The sequence below is a fragment of the Glycine max genome, chromosome 8, assembly GCF_000004515.6.
Source record: "Glycine max cultivar Williams 82 chromosome 8, Glycine_max_v4.0, whole genome shotgun sequence".
NCBI classification, from domain to species: Eukaryota; Viridiplantae; Streptophyta; class Magnoliopsida; order Fabales; family Fabaceae; genus Glycine; species Glycine max.
In genome coordinates this window covers 20,038,576-20,057,809 of record NC_038244.2, presented here as the reverse complement: position 1 = coordinate 20,057,809, position 19,234 = coordinate 20,038,576, and the positions used below count along the sequence as shown (strand labels likewise).

The following is a 19,234-nucleotide window of genomic DNA, read 5'->3' as shown; positions in this document are numbered from 1 at the left end:
CTAATATTAAATAATATGAAAGGTTGAAAACCTCTTTGATTCCCTCAATATTTCTATATCAGTAGTCATTTTGGGCATGGTAATTTTTTATATATAAATTGCATTAAAGACCTTGTTATTAAGCTTTGTGATTAATTATCTTAGTTTTTAATTTATGAAGATTCTGATTAATTATCTTTGAAAATAGGTTTCATTTATAAAATTCGAGAGCCAATTGGGCATACTGCAATAATTATACTTAATCTTAAAAACGGTGGGAAATGCCTCAATAAATGTTGTGGATATTTAAAGAAATAAAGTGACATGAGTAATTAATGCCAACGGATTTTCAGTAAAAAGAAAATAATGTCAACATGAAATTCGTATGGAAAAAAATTACTTAAAATTAATTACGGATTGTTAATTCGGCGGGAATGAATGTGCGGGATTATTATAATCAAGGTGAAAAATCTATTAACTAACGTGACTAATTGGGTGTTCTTCTTAATTAATGTGACAAATATAGTAAAAACTAAAATTAATTAAGATTTTTATAAATAAAAAATTAATAACATTTTTTATTTTGAAAAAAGCAAAACACTTCATATTGTTAAGAGTAATCAAGAGATAACCACAAGTACTGATCACTCTCAGCAATAGATACAGAGTTCACTTAAAAATTTGGTGAGGTAAATGATATAAAATGGACTCAACAAAGTTGGAAGGAATCACCTACAATGAAATAAATAAAAAAGGATTTAATGGTAAATATGATATAAAATGTAATTAAAAAGTATTGGAAGTCATAATTTTCTTACATTGTTACTCACCACAGTGGATCGTCCTTTAACTATAGGATTAGAAATATTAACTGTCCAAGACCAACCATCATCAACATCTATCATAACCATATCATCTTTATTGTCTTCATTCATGATATCATCAAGATTTGGATAAAAAAATCTCATTCTTATCTAAACCAAATATTCACTCTTTAAATTTATTGGCTCCCACATAGTGCATCCATCCATCATGTTTTAAGCCATAAAAATCATGAAATTCGTCTACACCATTTATAAAGCGCAATAAACCATCCAGACCCACCTCGAGTAAAAGACAGTTAAGATTACCCATAGGATCTTTCAGATAGGCTGAACATGACAGCATTAGCCTTACGAATATGACAATAGTAAAAAGCTCTACTAATTTTAATAAAATCCAGCATAATTTTGTCAAATAATATTAATCAATAAATTAGACGACAATTATAAGTTATTATTAAATATTTTTTAAAAAAATAAGAATTAAAATAATTACTTGAAATGGCTAAATCTTCACATTTGTAGTCCTGCTAAGATTATAATAAAAAAACAGATAAAAGAAAAGACATTTGAATTCGTATAAAAAAAATCTTAATCTATACCTTTGATGGATCGACAGTAGCAAAAAATGATAAAAACCACTTATTGAAAATGACATTGTTAATAGGAAAAAAATCATCCTACATAAAAAAGAAGATATTTTCATGAATCTTGCTTCAAATAATAAAATAAGAGTACACGAAACAAAATAAGACTAATCGAAAATTGATACCCAAATTTTAAAAAATCACGCTTAACAAAAAATCTGGAATTGCTCTAGTAGGTGACAACTTTCAATGAATTAGACTATTTATAAACGAATATGGGATAACAATAAAGTTGTTTGTGGTTGTTCATATGAAACGTTTCTCGTATTAATGAGACTGTGTATTTTCAAAAACATATTTGGTCATACTAAATATTGCATAATTCAGGATGCAACTATTGGTTCATGATGCTAAATTTTAATGTATTACTTTTAAAAAGACAACATATTGTGCATTAATTGCACTCGTAAATTAAGAAATTAGTAATGATTGAATATAAAATATATTACAATAATTTATTTTAATAAAGAAGAATAAAATAAATGATGAAATTGTCATTGAATTGGGCAGAAAAAAATCATACTTCAGCTCACCTTTTATTTATTTTTATATATATATATATGAATAGGAAAATTATGGACTTAATTTCACAACTATAAAAGGAGTCACAAGATTCCAGGTAACCAATTTAATACTAACCCACTATTAATGTATGTTTCTTACCTCTATGCTTTTAATTTGAGCATTTTGTAGGCACGTCTACCTCCGTAGTGATCAGAGTAGCACAAGGAAAAACATCTCCATTACAAAATTCTACAAAAATCGATAGGAACAATTCTCAAGAGGAAGGAAAGCGTTTTATTGAACTCAACACATCATTTTTTTTCATGTTCAAATTAAAGTGAGGATTAAGTGAAAGACAAATGCAATCCAACTCCGTATCAAGTTTAAATAAACATAAAAATTTGGTTAGTGTAAAACATGTGTAAATTATAATCGATTCTCAATATAATAGATACGACAGCTGATCGATATCCCATCAATCAGGTTTGGTGAGTTTTTTTTTTTTTTTTTCTTTTTGTGGTGAATTCGGGTTTGGTTAGTATGAAAAGAGAAAGGTATGCGTACGTAAAATGAAAGGCATTCTTCTCAGTCGTCTTGTTTAAACATGAGATTACGTTTCCATATTTAATGTCAACATTAATAAAGATAATCATGTCTCCTTACATGCATGGTGAGGTAAACAAATTATTATTAGTAGCAAGCTAGTAGCAACTTTGCACGAATAATTATGGCTCTCTCCAAAGATTAAGAACGACATTTTTTAGTGGTAACATAATTTAGGTGTCTCGTTTTGATGGTGACTAGAAGGATTTTTTTATAGTTATCGAGAGTATTGGCCGGTTTTCAAATCCAGCAATACACACTTTAAGGCTTTAAATAAGAGGGGATGAAATAAAAAAAAAATATAAATCAATGTCTTTAGAGAGTATTGGTTAAGGAATTAAAAAAATATTTTTATTGAAATGTAAAAAAATTATATTATGCATGATTTTTTTATGTTCTTTTATGATCTTCACAATAAATATACTCTCATTTTAGTTCCTTAATCAATATCTTAAGGACACATGTTAGCCAAACTTATAAAAAAATAGGTGAAAAAGTAATTAATTATAGGTTTAAATATACTTTTAGTTCTTATAAAATGAGAAAATTTTTTAATTTAGTCTTTGTAAAAAAAAGATACTTGATTTTCATCCATCCATAACATTTGAGATCCTTGTAAAATGTATACTAATTTTGGTTTTGGTCCCTTGCAAAATATTTTTCTTCAATTTTTATCCATTTAAAATCTGAAATCACTATTTTTTATCTTTAATATTTATTTTAAGATAAATAAATAACAATCATTTTAGATATTTAGAAAAATATTTAAAGGTATCACATGTTAACATAGTAACAGGTATATATTAGTGGGTGTCACCTAGATGATCACTTGACTTTCTATTAAATACATGAGCATTTAACATGTGTCTCGTGACAATAGGGACAAAATAATAATTTCATATTTTGAGGGATGAAAAAAAAAAGAAATACAAAAAAGACTAAAACCAAAACTTTGTTCATTTTATAAGGTCTAAAATTATATTTAAATTCATATTTAATTAATTGGTTTTTACTTTTATTATTTTTATTTCTTTCCTTCTTATTTATTTATTTCATTTCTAATGTAAACAAAGAATGTTAAAATAAATAATCAAATTTAAACTTGTAAATATATGATTGAACGATGTATAGTAAATAGTTGAAAATGGTGTCATTTGCATGTATTTTCTAAGGCCAAATACTCTAGGAACACAATTTTCACTGCATTCATCAATGTTGAATCTCTATCAGTAACGATGACTTGGGGAGTGCATCACTTCTCATAAAAATACCTCTAAACCGTTCAAGAGTTCAGACAATATTGTTTATACATTCGTCTTCCAAATAGACAAATGCAACTAAAAATGTCAACCCAATAAGTATCATACCAACAATGTCAAGTAAAGACAATATGTATCTATTTGTTTTGTATGTACTATCTATGAGGAATACCAAATGACATGCATTGCTTAATTTTATTGCATCTAATTTGTCCAAGAAATATCACGTACAACATCTTCATCCTTTAGTCTGTGTCAATGAATATACATATCGCGTTCAAGTAACTTCCTTAATTGTTGCATTTCAGTTGCCTCTTATAGAAAAATGATATGCATATCTTGCATTGTACACTTGCTTCATTCTTGTATAATTGTTGGCATTGTGGTCCTTCAGAGTGAGAAGAATATTCTTTGGTTTGACCATTGACTTTGTCATATATACACCAAGAATAATCTTTTCATCCTCAGTTAATCGACCAATATATGAATGTCTACTCAATGAATTAGCCAATGCATGATTAAGAGTCTCACATATTAAGTTGATCATCCACCCTTCACCCTTCACCGTCCATACTAAATCTTTTTTGTATGCTCTATACTTTGCACTTCTCTCACAATCAATTAAAACAAAAGAGGTTCTTCCACTTTTTCTCGTTGATCTGTCATATCTCATTATCACAGCCATAAAACCAATATCATACACAATAGTATGAGCCCATTACAATACGCCATCACGGGTAGGAAACACCTACAAAAAGGACAATACATGTTTAGTCTTGTTAGGACATTTATTTACTTACTTTAACCAAATAGAAAACCATATCAATACCTAAGAAGTACTGAAGGCATCAAAACAATCAATATTTTCAACCAACCATAATAGGTTTCTCTTCCCTGTTTTCATTCATATTAATTTCTTCAGACATAATGCTCTCATATACCCATTCATCTTCATCCATCTTAACAAAACATTAAAAAGGAAAAAAAAATCAATGACAAACTAAGGAAAACTAATGAAATTTGATACATATAGTCTCTACAGATTGACATATAATAATTGATATTTGTATATACAAATAATAATAATTTATCTCTAGATAAAATATATCCATTGTTTACTTTTAATTAATTCTAAATATTTAAAAAAATCTATATATTTTTAAAAACTTCAATGTAGAAATTAATTTTAAAATATTCTACACTTGAGAAAAAATATCAATGTAACAAATGAAAGATACCACTGTAACATTTATGTAAATATATAAATAAATATGTTTTTTTAAGATATAGTATTACACAATTTTATTATTTTTTTACATGAAATCTTTTTTTATATATATAATTTGTTTTTTTTTGTTACTAGAATAAATCTAAAAAAAATATTCAAATGTATAATAACATAGTAATATATTGCATTGATTATTTTAAATATTCAAATGTATAATAACATAGTAATATATATATATATATCATAATTTCCATATTTGATTATTATTTTAAATATATTATAAATAATTATTTTAATACTATATATATATATATCAATGTAGAAATTTATTTTAAAATTTTCTAGACTTAAAAGAACTATTTATAAAAATATTTAATGTTATTAATGTAATAATATTTATACAAATATATTAATAAATAACACTTTTCTTATATAATATGACCTATTTTTGTTATTTAACTAATTTTTTTATAAAAAAAATTACTTATAATTTTTTTAAAAACAATTAAATGCATATACGAATTGACGATCCATATGACCTATATAAATTGTCAATTCGTATGAATTATACGAATCTGTATTCCACATATGTAAAAAACTTACCTTCATCGTTACCACCACAACACTCACCACGACAACAACGAAGTCAATGCAGGTAACAAACCATCGCAACAATGTAGCTAACAAACCACCATGAGCCAACGGAAGAATGAGCTCAACGAAGTAAGAAGAAGAAACTGATGGTGTAAGAAGAAATTGAAGACGGAAGGAAGGACAATCTTGGAATTAAAGAAAAATGGAATGGTGTATTTGAGATTTGCTGGATGCAGGAAGAAAAACTCCTTGGGCTTCAGAAATGAGGGTTGTGGTGCATTGTGGCATGCATGACCATTGTTACAAGGAGCATACTTGTAAGTATTTCTAATGGGCATTGTTGGCAGCCAAATTATTTTCCACAAATTAAAAGATTTATGGCGGTTTCTTACAGAGAATTCATGTTTTTTTAGTGCGAGAGGTGAACTTAACTCATTGGAACCGAGGTGATTTTAGGTTTTGATTCACAACAATAGGATTAATCGTAGGGGGTAAAACAAATTAGTAGAGAGCCTAAGTGATTTAATTGAATGAAGCACTACAATTGAGAGTGAATTAAATTAAACACATCTTTGTTTCTTGAAAGAGAACAAAGATTACTTTAGACTAAATGTAATTAAAAGAAAATTAAGAACAACCTTAGATTGGTAGATTAATTGAGCAAGATTATTGGTTTGAAACCTCCATTTTGAAATTTTCTAAATCTAAACTTTATCAAAATCAAATTTTCACTTTTTTTTATCCTTGTCTTTATCTTTAAAACAATTTTCTAAAATTTTCCCCAAATCAATTCTTAAATCTTTCCATCCATTTTGATTCTATTTAAATTGTAATTTCACTTATCCAAATACACGGTCCCTGTGCAAAGAACAACACTTGATGATCGTGCACTTGTGGTACTTCCACATCAGTAGGGATTCATGCAGAAGCACAACAATGATGGCAATTTATGTTAACAAAGTCAATTTTAAATTGATAAAAGGATAATTTTGTATTAGTTTAAAAATATAAATAAAATGAATTTTAAAAAAACTAAAAGACCTAATTGGACCCAAAAAATAAAATAAAGCACTAAAATGAATATTTAATTTTTTTATTTGATTTTTTTTTTTGGAAAAAATGTTTTTTTTATGAGAAATATTCTATAGCATGTTTGGTTGTCCATTGCGTAAAAAATGACTTGCATGCATGAGAAACGCAAAATCAAACATGTATGTAATCAATTTCCTCACGAAAAAATTTCCTTAAACAAATTTGCTTTTATGGAGGTGCAAATATTGTCCTTGTTTTACTATTTAAAAAAAATCTATTTTCTAAAATTTGTTTGTCTCTTCATATTTTTTTTTGTCTCTTGAGAATATTTAAAAGTATTTGTTCTTGAGAACATCTTTATTTTTTAAAATTTTATCCAATGAAAACTTCAACAGAACATTTGTAGAAAATAGAAGAGAAAGGAGAAGTTGTTTCTGTTTTTTAGTCTTTTAAAACTTGTTTTAGAAACAATTATCAAAATATAAAATATTTTGAATGAGAAATTGATTGTCGAGTAGTGTGAAATTGTTTTAGAAAACAATTTTTACAACAAGAAAGTGATAAGAGAATTAAACTCGCCTATAAACAATACTTTGAATAAAATTGTCCGTGTGTAGAAAAAAAACAATTATATGTCACCTAATCATTTGTTCACGACTTTTATGAGTTGTTATTAGCAAGTAAACATAATGATATATAGTAATGCTTTACAGGACTAATTAAAACTCAAGAGGCCTAATTAAAAGAATAACATCACCAAGACACCAACACTGATTTTTCATAAATTTTTTATTTATTAATTTCTTAATCATTATCTAAAGATTATGATTAGGAAAACTGTTAGTACTACTAATTGACCCTACTTCGTCCTGGTGTTTCTTATGCTCTGATGATCACGCTAACAAAGATGTGTGTGGTTATGAGGGCCATAATATCCACGCCCATGCGAGGATAATGAGTGTACTAAATACCAATACATATATAACAACAAATATAATCAATTGATTAAACACAAATTTAAAATTAAAGTTGAATCATTCATATACTACTTAAATTTAATTCTTAGTTGAAATAATTCTTGATTAAATTTTATTTATTTTATTGTCAAATTTCGTATTATTCAGAATTCATTTGCCTTGGAAGGTTAAAAAAAATATATAAACAAGAAACATGCATATCATTTCATCTTCACAAAGTGATTGCGGTTAAGTAAATGTATATTACATGCCTAATTAAGCTTCAATATACTACAATGGCATTGCGTGTGGGACTCATATATGTTCAATTTCTATTGAAACGTTAACGCACTGACTTCATTCAACTAGTGATTTAGTGTACAACATAAGCCACAAGTTTGCAGGAAGTTTTTAATCTCAAACTTTTGTATTTTCATTTATTATTACAAACAAAAAAAAATCAAGTATGGAACTAGTTTCTGAATGTTTAAAAAGGAAATTAATTTATCATCTTGTTGTCATTTGACAGGTTATGTGATAGTTTTTCTCCATCAAACTTAAGATGAGATATCATTTTCAAAAATATAATGCAATTATAGAGGACATCTCAATAGATTTTCATACTTGAAGAAGATTGCTAGAAATTTACAACTTTCTTTTTCACTTTTTGACCAGGCAACATTGCAGTCAATGGCGGAGCTAACCATGAAAAAACATCATTGTTTTTTTTTTTTTACTCATGAAAGCGTCATTGTTTATGGCATGTTAAAAAAATCTCAAAAAATAATAATTAAAAAATAATAATTTAAAATAGAAACAAGAATAGCAAGGAATTTGATTTTCTTTACATAAAATCTCAAGTTCCTAATTAGAAAAAAATAAGGGTTGGAAAAGCTTTTCCTCTTGTAAAAAAAATCCACTTGACTCGACTTAGATTAGTTTGGTCCAACATAACTTTTAAATACCAAGGATCCATGAAAAAAAAGTAAAAGTATGATAAAATTGGGACAAAGCAACATCCTTAACTGGAAGAGATTTTGTGCAATTTGAGTTAGAATTATTAGAACCTTAGAAGTTTTAATTAATAATGACTTGAAAATTTATTTAAACACATGAGAAACAGGCATTAACAGAAAACAATAGAATTTATTTCAGTATTTAACTTAAGTTTCTAAAATACGTTTCCTATTGTTGAAGATAATTGTTAATTGATAATGCTAAAGTTCTTGATCTACTTCTATTGCGTCAATCCTTAGCTGGCTCAATATCAACTAGATACCAAATGTGGAAAACCATGGATTGGACTAAAAGGGACCCATTTGGTGAGAAACGAAACCTCATTACTTGTTTGACTCTCTTCCGTAGTGTTTGTAAATGCCCCTTCATCATAAATTCCATTGTTTATGTCATCCAAAAACTTGTTCTGTTACATGAGACTTACCTGGCAACTATATCTTTATCCACCTAATTGATTATGCAATTTGCACCTATTTTGCCAATTCTAAATTAAATAAGGTATTGTTTACAGAGAAAAAAGGTTTATACACAGACATTACAAAAAAATTTATACCATTATCCAATCACAATCCACATGATAAGTTTATTAATTTTTATGATAACTACAAAGTCATAATAACCGTGATTTATAATTGAACGATAATATAGAAATATTAGTGCTTAATCATTAAATTCTTTTTATATGTCCCTAGTCAATTTCTCGTGTGTGAAGCTTTGTGCATTTTTTCTTTCCCTAGTTGACCCGGCCCCTCCCTTCCCCTTTATATGTTTGAATTGTATACATGCCAATAAAACAGAGATATTGATGTAACATGAAATAAATTGGGAGTGATACCCATTTGATTGTCATTCACAGATTGTAGAGGATGCTGATGTTTTATTGTTTAGGGAAGTGCACCATCTTGTGTTGATAGGGAAGAAAATGTAAATATCTTATTCTTGATTTGAAGTTGAAGTTGCAAGCTGAGCTTTACATGCTACTAGATTTCTACTGAGAGATCACTAAATCCAATCTGCATAATCATGTGAACAACTTGTACTTTAATAGTCAACTAATTACTAATTAGAATTTAAATCTCGAAGCCTTACATTGAATTTAGCATAAGGTAGAGATGGATATATGATATCTCAGATAAAAATAAATGAAGAGACAGACTTTTCAAAAAGTTGAGCTTTCATTGATTAAAATGATACTTCACAGCATAGTGACAACTTTTAATCTGATTTATGGTTCACTAGAATTAACCCTTTTTTATACTGTAAATAATGTTAAAAAAAAACAACCATTCTTAAACCAGCAATGTTGCGATTGATATAGATTTTAGAACTGGACAAAATTTGGTATTAGTGTTAGCTTTGAATGAGTTGTGAATGCAACTTGTGCACTGATATAAATTTCAATAATAGTGCAACCTATTGCTCACTCCTACCACTTCTGGCTAGAATAAATTACAGTGTTCTAACTAGAATCAGAACTACAGAAGGCCCTCGTGTCAGAATAGAACACAGTGAGATGTTTTGGGACGAATAGTTGCGTGTACACCTTTAAGCATCTGCCACATAAGACGGATCAGCATCAAGTCAATGGTCCATTCCTGTGGAACATTAACCTCATGGCCCCCATTTTTCTATTTTTGATGAAACCATGCATCCAGATATTTAGAACAAAGAAACAAAATATCTTTGTGAAATAGCACATTTTAAATACATGTCAGAAATAATAAGAGCCTATTGAATGACCATGTTCCTTGTACCCAAAAACAAAAAGACTAGGTTCGCTGAACACTGTAGCCTAACTAGTTTAGTAAATTAAGGGGGTCTAGTTCAATTGGTTGAGTAGAGTATTTGAATGTTATAAATCTCCTGAATTTCTACTGATAAGAAAAACTTGTTTAGTAAATGTTTGCAAAGTCTTGGTTATGTACAATAAAATTGATATGACACCCTCACAATAGATAACTCTTCGAGTCATTCTTTCTTTTCGATAAGGATGAAAAAAACAATTCTGAGATCTCCAAAGGATTCCAACACCAGTTACTAAAAAATATAGTGCAGTTATTGCATTAAAAGAAAATATTGTCATTAAAGAAAGAATATTAATTTCTATCATGTAATTAATATTAAACGATTGAAATGAATCTTAGATTTTACTCTTAAATGCAGTAAGATTATTCTGAAATTTAACAACAAAATCTAAATCAGGTGTCAGAACTCCTATATGAAATTTCTCAGTTCTCAGTATGAGTAAATCAATTTAATATAGTTGTCTATCTTTCTGACTATTTCACCTGAAAATTGAAATTCAGATTCTATCAAGCCTTCCTAGTTCTGCTTATATGGTGCACTAATAAGTTTGGTACTCAGTTTTATTAGTAAAAATGAAAATTGAAAAACTGATACTCATTTTAAAGCAGCAACCTTGTTACTGCATTAATCATCATTTACAAATACATTAGTATACTGAATTTTCTCTAGAGTCTGCGATGTGTTAAAAGTTATTTTCTTTTTAAAAAACTTAACACCTATATCTGAACTATTAAAATTTGTCAAAGTCTATATACATGCCAAAATCATATTCTGTTGTATTTTTTCTGAATAAAATCATGAACAATTGAACAAAATTTTTCCTTTCTATCTAAGACTTGTTTTATGTATCATTTTTAAAAAAATTTAATTCAAATTGTTCCTTTTGGGGTGACATGGGCACTAGTAGTAGAGTTCAAGTCCCTTGCTCGACCTAGAAGGGTTTAGAGAAACAATGGGCTATGTACTTGGGTGCCTTGATCAGTGATGAATGAAAAGAGCTTCAGTTTTGTGTCTGTTTGTCTGTTGTGCTTGCAAGTTAAAACTATTATTATATATCCTCAAAGTTTATTAAAAGATGGCTTGTTTGTGTCACTAAAAATGTTTGGTTTCAAATTGACCCCACAATTCAGCACCGGAAAACAATGACTTTGCACCCACTTCTCTCGGTAAAAGTACCACACACACTTTTTTTGTGAGTGTATTTTAAGTCTCTTTGTCCCTCTTTCTTTCTCTTCATCCATATTGGTTCTTCTTAATCAACCCTCTCCCTCCTTTAAATATGAAATAAACACACACACACACCAAAAAAAAAAAAGAAGCATCATGAAGAAGATCAATCTATTACTCCGAAAATGCAAGAGTTTGTCAAGGCAGCTAGGAAGATCTTCATCTTATAGCAGCCTGAGGTCAAAATCCACAAAAGAAGACATATGGGGGGGTAGACATGGAATGCAAGAAGATGAAAATTGTGAAACTATATTTGTTGGCAGCACAAGGAAACGGTACATAATCAGCAAAAAGTATCTGAACCATCCTCTTCTGAATGCACTAATCAACAAGTCAAAGCAAATTAAGAAGGACAGTGATGAAAGTAGTGTGTTGGTGGTCAACTGTGAGGTGGTTCTCTTTGATCATCTATTGTGGATGCTAGAAAATGCAGATCCCAAGTTTAGTTCTGAGTCTTTGGAGGAATTGGCTGAACTCTATGTGTTTTGATAGTTTTATTCAAAGTGGCAGATTGCAAAGGCCTAATGTAATTAATTAAGTATGTTGGGTTGTGCCTGCATTTTGCAAAATGTAATGGTTGAGAATCCTTTTTGTTTTACTTTATTATAAGTGCATTAAATGGTTCTGCAATTGCATAGCTGATTTATGTTCTAAGTTCTAACTCATTGGATTTTTCTTTTTCAAGAGCCATATATATGCTTTGCTTTTGTTAAATGTTCTGGAGTTCTAAAGTGGAAGGTTCTAAAGAGGAAGTCTTAATGGCATTAGATCCAACAATTGGAGGAACGCAAATATATGTTTGATTCTTAGCAATATGGATTCCAAAATCAATTCCCCAGTTCAGTCATGTAAGCTGTTTTAAGAGAGTTTTTTTTTTCATCTTTGGGGTAACAGCCCAAAACTTCAGTTACTTTCTACTGCTAGATAGCATGAAATCATATGTAAACAATAAACACAAAAATTCTATATGTATATATATGTGAGATGCATGATCATCAAAGATGATATCATCTAATTCAACAGTTGGATTTGTGAATTTTGTGTGTTTTATAATAAGTTGTTCAGAGGAGAGTTAAAAACTTATTTTTAGAATAAGAGGACTTTTATATATATATATATATATATATATATATTATATATCACAAAATGAAAAACTGGTAGGGAATTAAGGAACCATTTGAACTTTTGGAATCAGATACACAGTTCTCACACAGATTTTGGTAAAAAAAACGAAAAATGATCAAAAGAACAATTTTGATTGTCTTATTTAAGATAAAAGAAGAATGGAGTTTTGATATTAATAAGAACTAGGGGCCCAAGAGGCCCCCCCCCCCCCCCCCTCCCCCGGCACACACACACACAAATTGATTATAAACTGTTACATTTCCGTCATATATTTGCACTAATTTAGAATTTACATTACTAATATAAGTGTATAAATTTAGAATTTAATTTTTCTGTATTATATCATAATTATTATCAGTTTATGAAAGAAGTTTAAAATATATATTTATTAATATTTTGACATATTATTATATATTATATTTATAATCATAAAATTATGTGCTAAAATATTAGTGAATATAAATGTAAAACTTTTTTATATTGAAAATGCCTACTAATTGAACTCATAATTTTATACTGTGTTTATCATGTTTGGATATGTATATTATTGATTTGGTTCATAGTTATTGAATAAAGTTTTTTATGAAAGGATTATTGAATAAAGTTCTTTACTGGTTTAATGACCAAAAGGGATTATTGGCTACTATACACAGAGGGACTTTGGCATTCGTCTATTTATTTATCCAATAATTCTCGTTTGATTTGAGAAAATATTTTCTTTTTCATTTCTTATTTTTAACTTCTAAAAATTGATTTCATTTTCAAGTTTTCAGCATTTACAAAATATGTTTGTTTTTCATTTTCATTTTCCAATTTTTAACTTTATTTACAAACTATTTTTTAACTTTATTATTGGTTAGGATGAGTTTAGAAGACGATTTGGGAGAGAATACAACTTGAAAGCCACGATCAAGTTACTGGAATGTACGGTCTCATGTTTCGAAGATAGAGAAATTCAGTTGGAACCAAATAAAGTCATGAAAATTTCAAAAATGTCATTGCAAGATCAGCGAAAACGCGGAAAACGTCTTTTTGTTGTTTTCAGTATTTTTAGAAATAATAACTTTATTTTCTGAAATTAAAAATGAAAATATCAAACTAAACCTATTTTCTCTTATTTTTTTTGTTTTCTAACCGAAAATGGCCGAAAACCGTTAGAGGAGGTCCATGATAATTTGGCCCATATAAATCCTATAGATACCTCAAATTGTAAATAGCATATGCTAGAATCATTATAGAATAATATGAGCTGTAAATATAGGTAGAGTAAGGACAATTTATTTATTTTTTGTTTTATTTTTATCTTATCTCTTCAGAATCATTTGTATATACATTTTTGTATTCTTTCATTAATTGATACAGTGAATCATTCTCAATTATTGTCGTATCTGTTATACCTTTGTCACCAATTCTTTTATGGTATTAGAGCTCCCTCTTGGAGCTCTGCCTTTCCTTCCCAAATGTCAGACACACCTCCTATCAGTCCAAAGAAATCGTCCAGCTCTCCTAAGCATGATGCTGGTTCTATCACTGTCACCACAGACCCTACCTTGAATCCTTCCAGTCCTTATTTTATTCTCCCAAGTGAGGGTCCTTCTTCTGTCTCCATTACGCCGGTTCTTGACGGGACCAACATTCCTGGTCCAAAGCTTTTCGTATGGCTCTTATTTCTAAGAACAAAATGGCTTTCATATTAGGTACACTCTCCTTATTCCTCTTGTTGCTGACCCACTTCACTCTGCTTGGGAGAGATGCAACACTCTCATTATGTCCTAGATCCTCAACTCTATTTCTCCTTCCATTGCTCAAAGTGTGATATTTCTTGAGTGTGCCGTCGACATTTGGGATGACCTTCGTGAATGTTTTTCACAAGGTGATCTTCTTCATATTGCAGAGCTCCAGGATGAAATTTACGGCATGTCTCAAAACAATTGCACCGTCTTTGAGTTTTATACTGCGTTGAAAACCATGTGGGAGGAGCTTGACAACTATCGTCCCTTTCCGGTCTGTACCTGCGACGCTAAGAAATACCATCAGCAGGACTTCATCATTCGCTTATTGAAAGGGCTTGATGACCGTTTTTTCGTTGTCCGCTCGCAGATTCTTCTCATGGATCCGCTTCCAGCCATCAACCGTGTCTTCTCGATGGTGGTTCAGCAGGAACGACAACTTCGCATTCCTTCCTCTGCTTCACTAGAGCCTAACTCCTTCGTGAATGTTGCTGCCAATTCATTCCAAGGTAAGGGTTGTGGCAGTTATGGCGCTACCTCAACCGTTAAAGGCGCTATCTCCTCCAAGAAGTGTGCGTACTGTCATCGCGCCGGGCATACCGCCGATGTTTGCTGGGGAAAGCACGGTTACCCACCGGGACATCCACACTACCCCGGACGCCCTAGTTTCAACAATCGTAACTCCTCTTCTTCCACAAACAACGTTGTCGTCGATGAAGTGGTGGAAGGCGGTTGCTCTGACTCTGGCACCTCCTCTTCCAACCCTATCAATTTAACCCAGGCCCAATATCAATCTCTTATGGCACTCATCCAACCTATGCAGCTGAAATCAACTTCTAATAGCACTGGGCCCCATTCTCCACACCAGGCCAACCTTCTCCATGCCATCCCAAATGGCCCAAAACGTGTCTCTGAGTCTACTAGTGGTAGTCATTTTGTTTTCTGCACCACCCACTACACATAATATTTTTTTCCACCACACACAAACACTTAATCCCCTGGATCATAGATTCAGGGGCCACTGATCATATAACTTCATCTTTAGACTATTTCACATCTTATTCTAAAATAAAGCCTATTAAAATCAATCTTCCCAATGGAGACTCTGTCACAGTTTACTTTTTTGGAACTGTTAAATTTTCACAAAATTTTATTATACATGATGTCCTATTTATGCTTGAATTCAAATTTAATTTGTTGTCCATTTCGAAATTGATTTTTTCTCTAAAATACATTCTCATATTCTATGATTTCTTTTGCACCATACAGGAAAGGAGTACGTTGCGGATGATTGGTTTGGCTAGATTAAAGCAAGGTCTTTACCAATTAGATGTCAATCAAGAAGCCAAGGCTATCCTACCTACCACTTCCTTCACCAACAAAAATGTTGTCTGCACCATCTCATCTTCTAATCTTTGGCACTATAGGCTAGGTCATCTTTCTGGAAATCGCTTGAATATGTTACATGAACAATTTCCATTCATTCCAAATCATTTTAATGAAAATTGTGACATTTGTCATTTTGCAAAACAAAGAAAGTTACCTTATTGCCCCAGTAGCAATAGAGCTTCTAAAGTGTTTGACTTGGTTCATATGGATATTTGGGGCCCTTTTTCCAAAGTCTCTATTCATGGTGAAAAATATTTTCTTACCATTGTGGATGATTATAGTAGATACACTTGGGTTGTCCTGTTGAAATCTAAATCTGAGGTTAAAACCCATGTCCAAAACTTCATTGCTCTAATAGAAAATCAATTTGATTCCAAAATAAAATGCATACGTTCAAACAATGGCACATAATTTTTTCTCAAAGATTTATTCTCTTCAAAAGGAATTATACATCACACTAGTTGCGTGTATACTCCTCAACAAAATGGACGTGTTGAACGTAAGCATCAACATATTTTAAATGTTGCCCGGGCTTTAATGTTTCAATCTCAATTACCAAAACAATATTGGTCTTATGCCATTAAACACTCTATTTATCTTATTAATCGTGTCCCTTCTCCGTTCATTAAAAAACAAACACCATACAAGCTTTTACACAAAAATAAACCAGATTTTTCAATGCTCAAGGTTTTTGGGTCCCTCTGTTTTGCCTCCACGGATGGGCCACACCAAAAATTTGACCCAAGGTCCAAACAAGGAGTTTTTCTTGGTTTTCAAATTGGAACAAAAGGTTATATCATCTTAGATTTTTACACAAGAAAATTTTTTGTCTCTAGAAACGTTTTATTTTATGAGTCCATATTTCCTTTAATTAAAAATGACTTGGTCCAAACAGATTTCCAGAAAGATGCTTTGCCCATCATACCAACCCCCCCCCCCCACTTGAGTAATGATAGTCCATCCTTATCTTAGCCCAATTCGGATTACCCACCTTTTCACACCACCCCAACACCTCACAATACAGCTGATCCACATCTTCCAGCAGCCTCATCTTCCCCTCCTTCTCAACAAACCTCCTTCTCACCATCACCCATTCCAGAATTCACAAACCCCATTTCTCCACCTCTTTCCACCTCACACCCTTCTCCAATTCACTCTCCAACACCTCAATCTTCACCTAACAACCGAATTCCTTTCGTTCCTAGACGCTCATCCCGTCCTCACCAACCTCCCGTTCGTCTTGCCGATTACATCTGCGGTAGCGTACAAAATCAACCAAGCCAATCATCGTCAACGTGCCTCTATTCGATCCGGTCTGCCTTGTCTTATTCCCATGTCTCAGAGTCTGATCGCCATTATCTCATGAACCTCTCCTCCGAGATCGAGCCCCACAACTATCAAGAGGCGATTTCTCAGCAGTGTTGGCATGATGCTATGCGTGATGAAATTGCAGCTTTGAAACTCAATAATACATGGGAAATAGTTGATACTCTTGCTAATGTCAAACCCATTGGATGCAAATGGGTTTACAAAATTAAAAGGAACTCTGATGGCAGCGTTGAGTGTTACAAAGCATGATTAGTCGCCAAAGGATTTTCTCAAGTAGAGGGTATTGATTTCTTCGAGACTTTTTCTCCCGTTGTGAAGATGACCACCGTTCGTGTTATCTTGGCCCTTGCTTCCATTTACCGTTGGGATCTTCAACAACTGAATGTCAGTAACGCTTTTCTTCATGGGGACCTTTCAGAAGAAGTGTATATGAGTATTCCGTCAGGATTACAAGGTCATGGATCTCCTCAGTGTTGTAAATTGAAGAAGTCCTTGTACGGCCTCAAACAAGCTAGCCGCAAATGGTACGAAAAACTCTATACTCTACTTGTGTCCTCTGGTTATCAACAAGCTCACTCTGATCATAGTTTGTTTGTAAAGCATTATAATGGTACAATTACAGCTTTATTGATATATGTGGATGACATTGTCTTGACTGGTAATTCACCTACTGAAATGGCCCAAATTAAGAGTATTCTTCGCTCTAATTTTTGAATTAAGGACTTAGGACCATTAAAGTATTTTCTAGGCTTGGAGGTGAATCAATATGATGAGGGTATTTGCGTTTCTCAAAGAAAGTATTGTCTTGAATTGCTTACTAATTCTGGAATGATGGGCCATAAACCAAGTTCAACACCCGTGGACAATTCTATGAGGCTTCGTCAAAATGACTCCAGTGATTTTCTTGATGATCCCTTGTCTTATAGACGTCTTGTTGGAAGATTAATATATCTTACAACAACTAGACCTGATATTGTTTATGCAACCCAGTAGCTAAGCCAGTTCATGGCTCATCCTACTAAGTCTCATCTTGGTGCAGCAAGGAGAGTCCTTCGATATCTCAAAAGCTGTCCAAGCAAAGATCTATTCTTCAAACGAGATTCTCCTACACATCTCATTGGTTTTAACGATGCCGATTGGGCAACATGTGTTGACACTAGAAGATCCATAACAGGTTATTGCTTCTTCCTTGGCAACTCCTTGATTTCATGGAAAACAAAGAAACAAAACACAGTGTCTCGTTCTTCTTCAGAAGCCGAATACAGGGCTCTTGCAACCAACACTTGTGAGTTACAATGGCTGTCCTATCTCCTTGATGACCTCAAGATTACTTGTACCAAATCTGCAGTTCTATACTGCAACAATCAAAGTGCTCTTTATATAGCTGCTAATCCCGTGTTCCATGAGCACACAAAACACCTAGAAATTGATTGTCACCTCGTCCGTGAAAAGTCTCAAGCAGGCCTGATGCGTTTGCTCCCTGTTCCTTCTTGTCATCAACTCGCAAACATGTTTACCAAAGCCTTGCCACCTCGCTCATTCACCTCCAATGTATCCAAGCTGGAGTTGGTAGACCTCTACACACCAACAACTTGTGGGGGCTAACAGAAAATGGCCCAAAACCGTTAGAGGAGGCCCATGATAATTTGGCCCATATAAATCCTGTAGATACCTCAAATTGTAAATAGCATCTACTAGAATCATTTTAGAATAGTATGAGCTGTAAATATAGGTAGAGCAAGGACAATTTGTTTTTTTTTTGTTTTTGATCTTATCTCTTCAGAATCATTTTGTATATACATTCGTGTATTCTTTCATTAATTGATACAGTGAATCATTCTCAATTATTGTTGCCTGTAGATACCTCAAATTGTAAATAGCATCTACTAGAATCATTTTAGAATAGTATGAGCTGTAAATATAGGTAGAGCAAGGACAATTTGTTTTTTTTTTGTTTTTGATCTTATCTCTTCAGAATCATTTTGTAT

General features: G+C 31.4%; 1 protein-coding gene across 1 annotated transcript; it reads left to right on the top strand.

Annotated features, from left to right (window-relative positions):
- The first annotated feature begins 11,681 nt into the window (after positions 1-11,681).
- LOC100500162 (uncharacterized) lies at positions 11,682-12,287 on the top strand. Its single transcript, NM_001250825.2, has one exon. The coding sequence runs from the start codon at positions 11,770-11,772 to the stop codon at positions 12,160-12,162; it is 393 nt and encodes a 130-aa protein (NP_001237754.1). The 5' UTR covers positions 11,682-11,769; the 3' UTR covers positions 12,163-12,287.
- Positions 12,288-19,234: the final 6,947 nt, after the last annotated feature.

Bases quoted from the DNA above. Each gene is read 5' to 3' on its own strand.
- LOC100500162 (NM_001250825.2), top strand. From the start codon at position 11,770: ATGAAGAAGATCAATCTATTACTCCGAAAATGCAAGAGTTTGTCAAGG.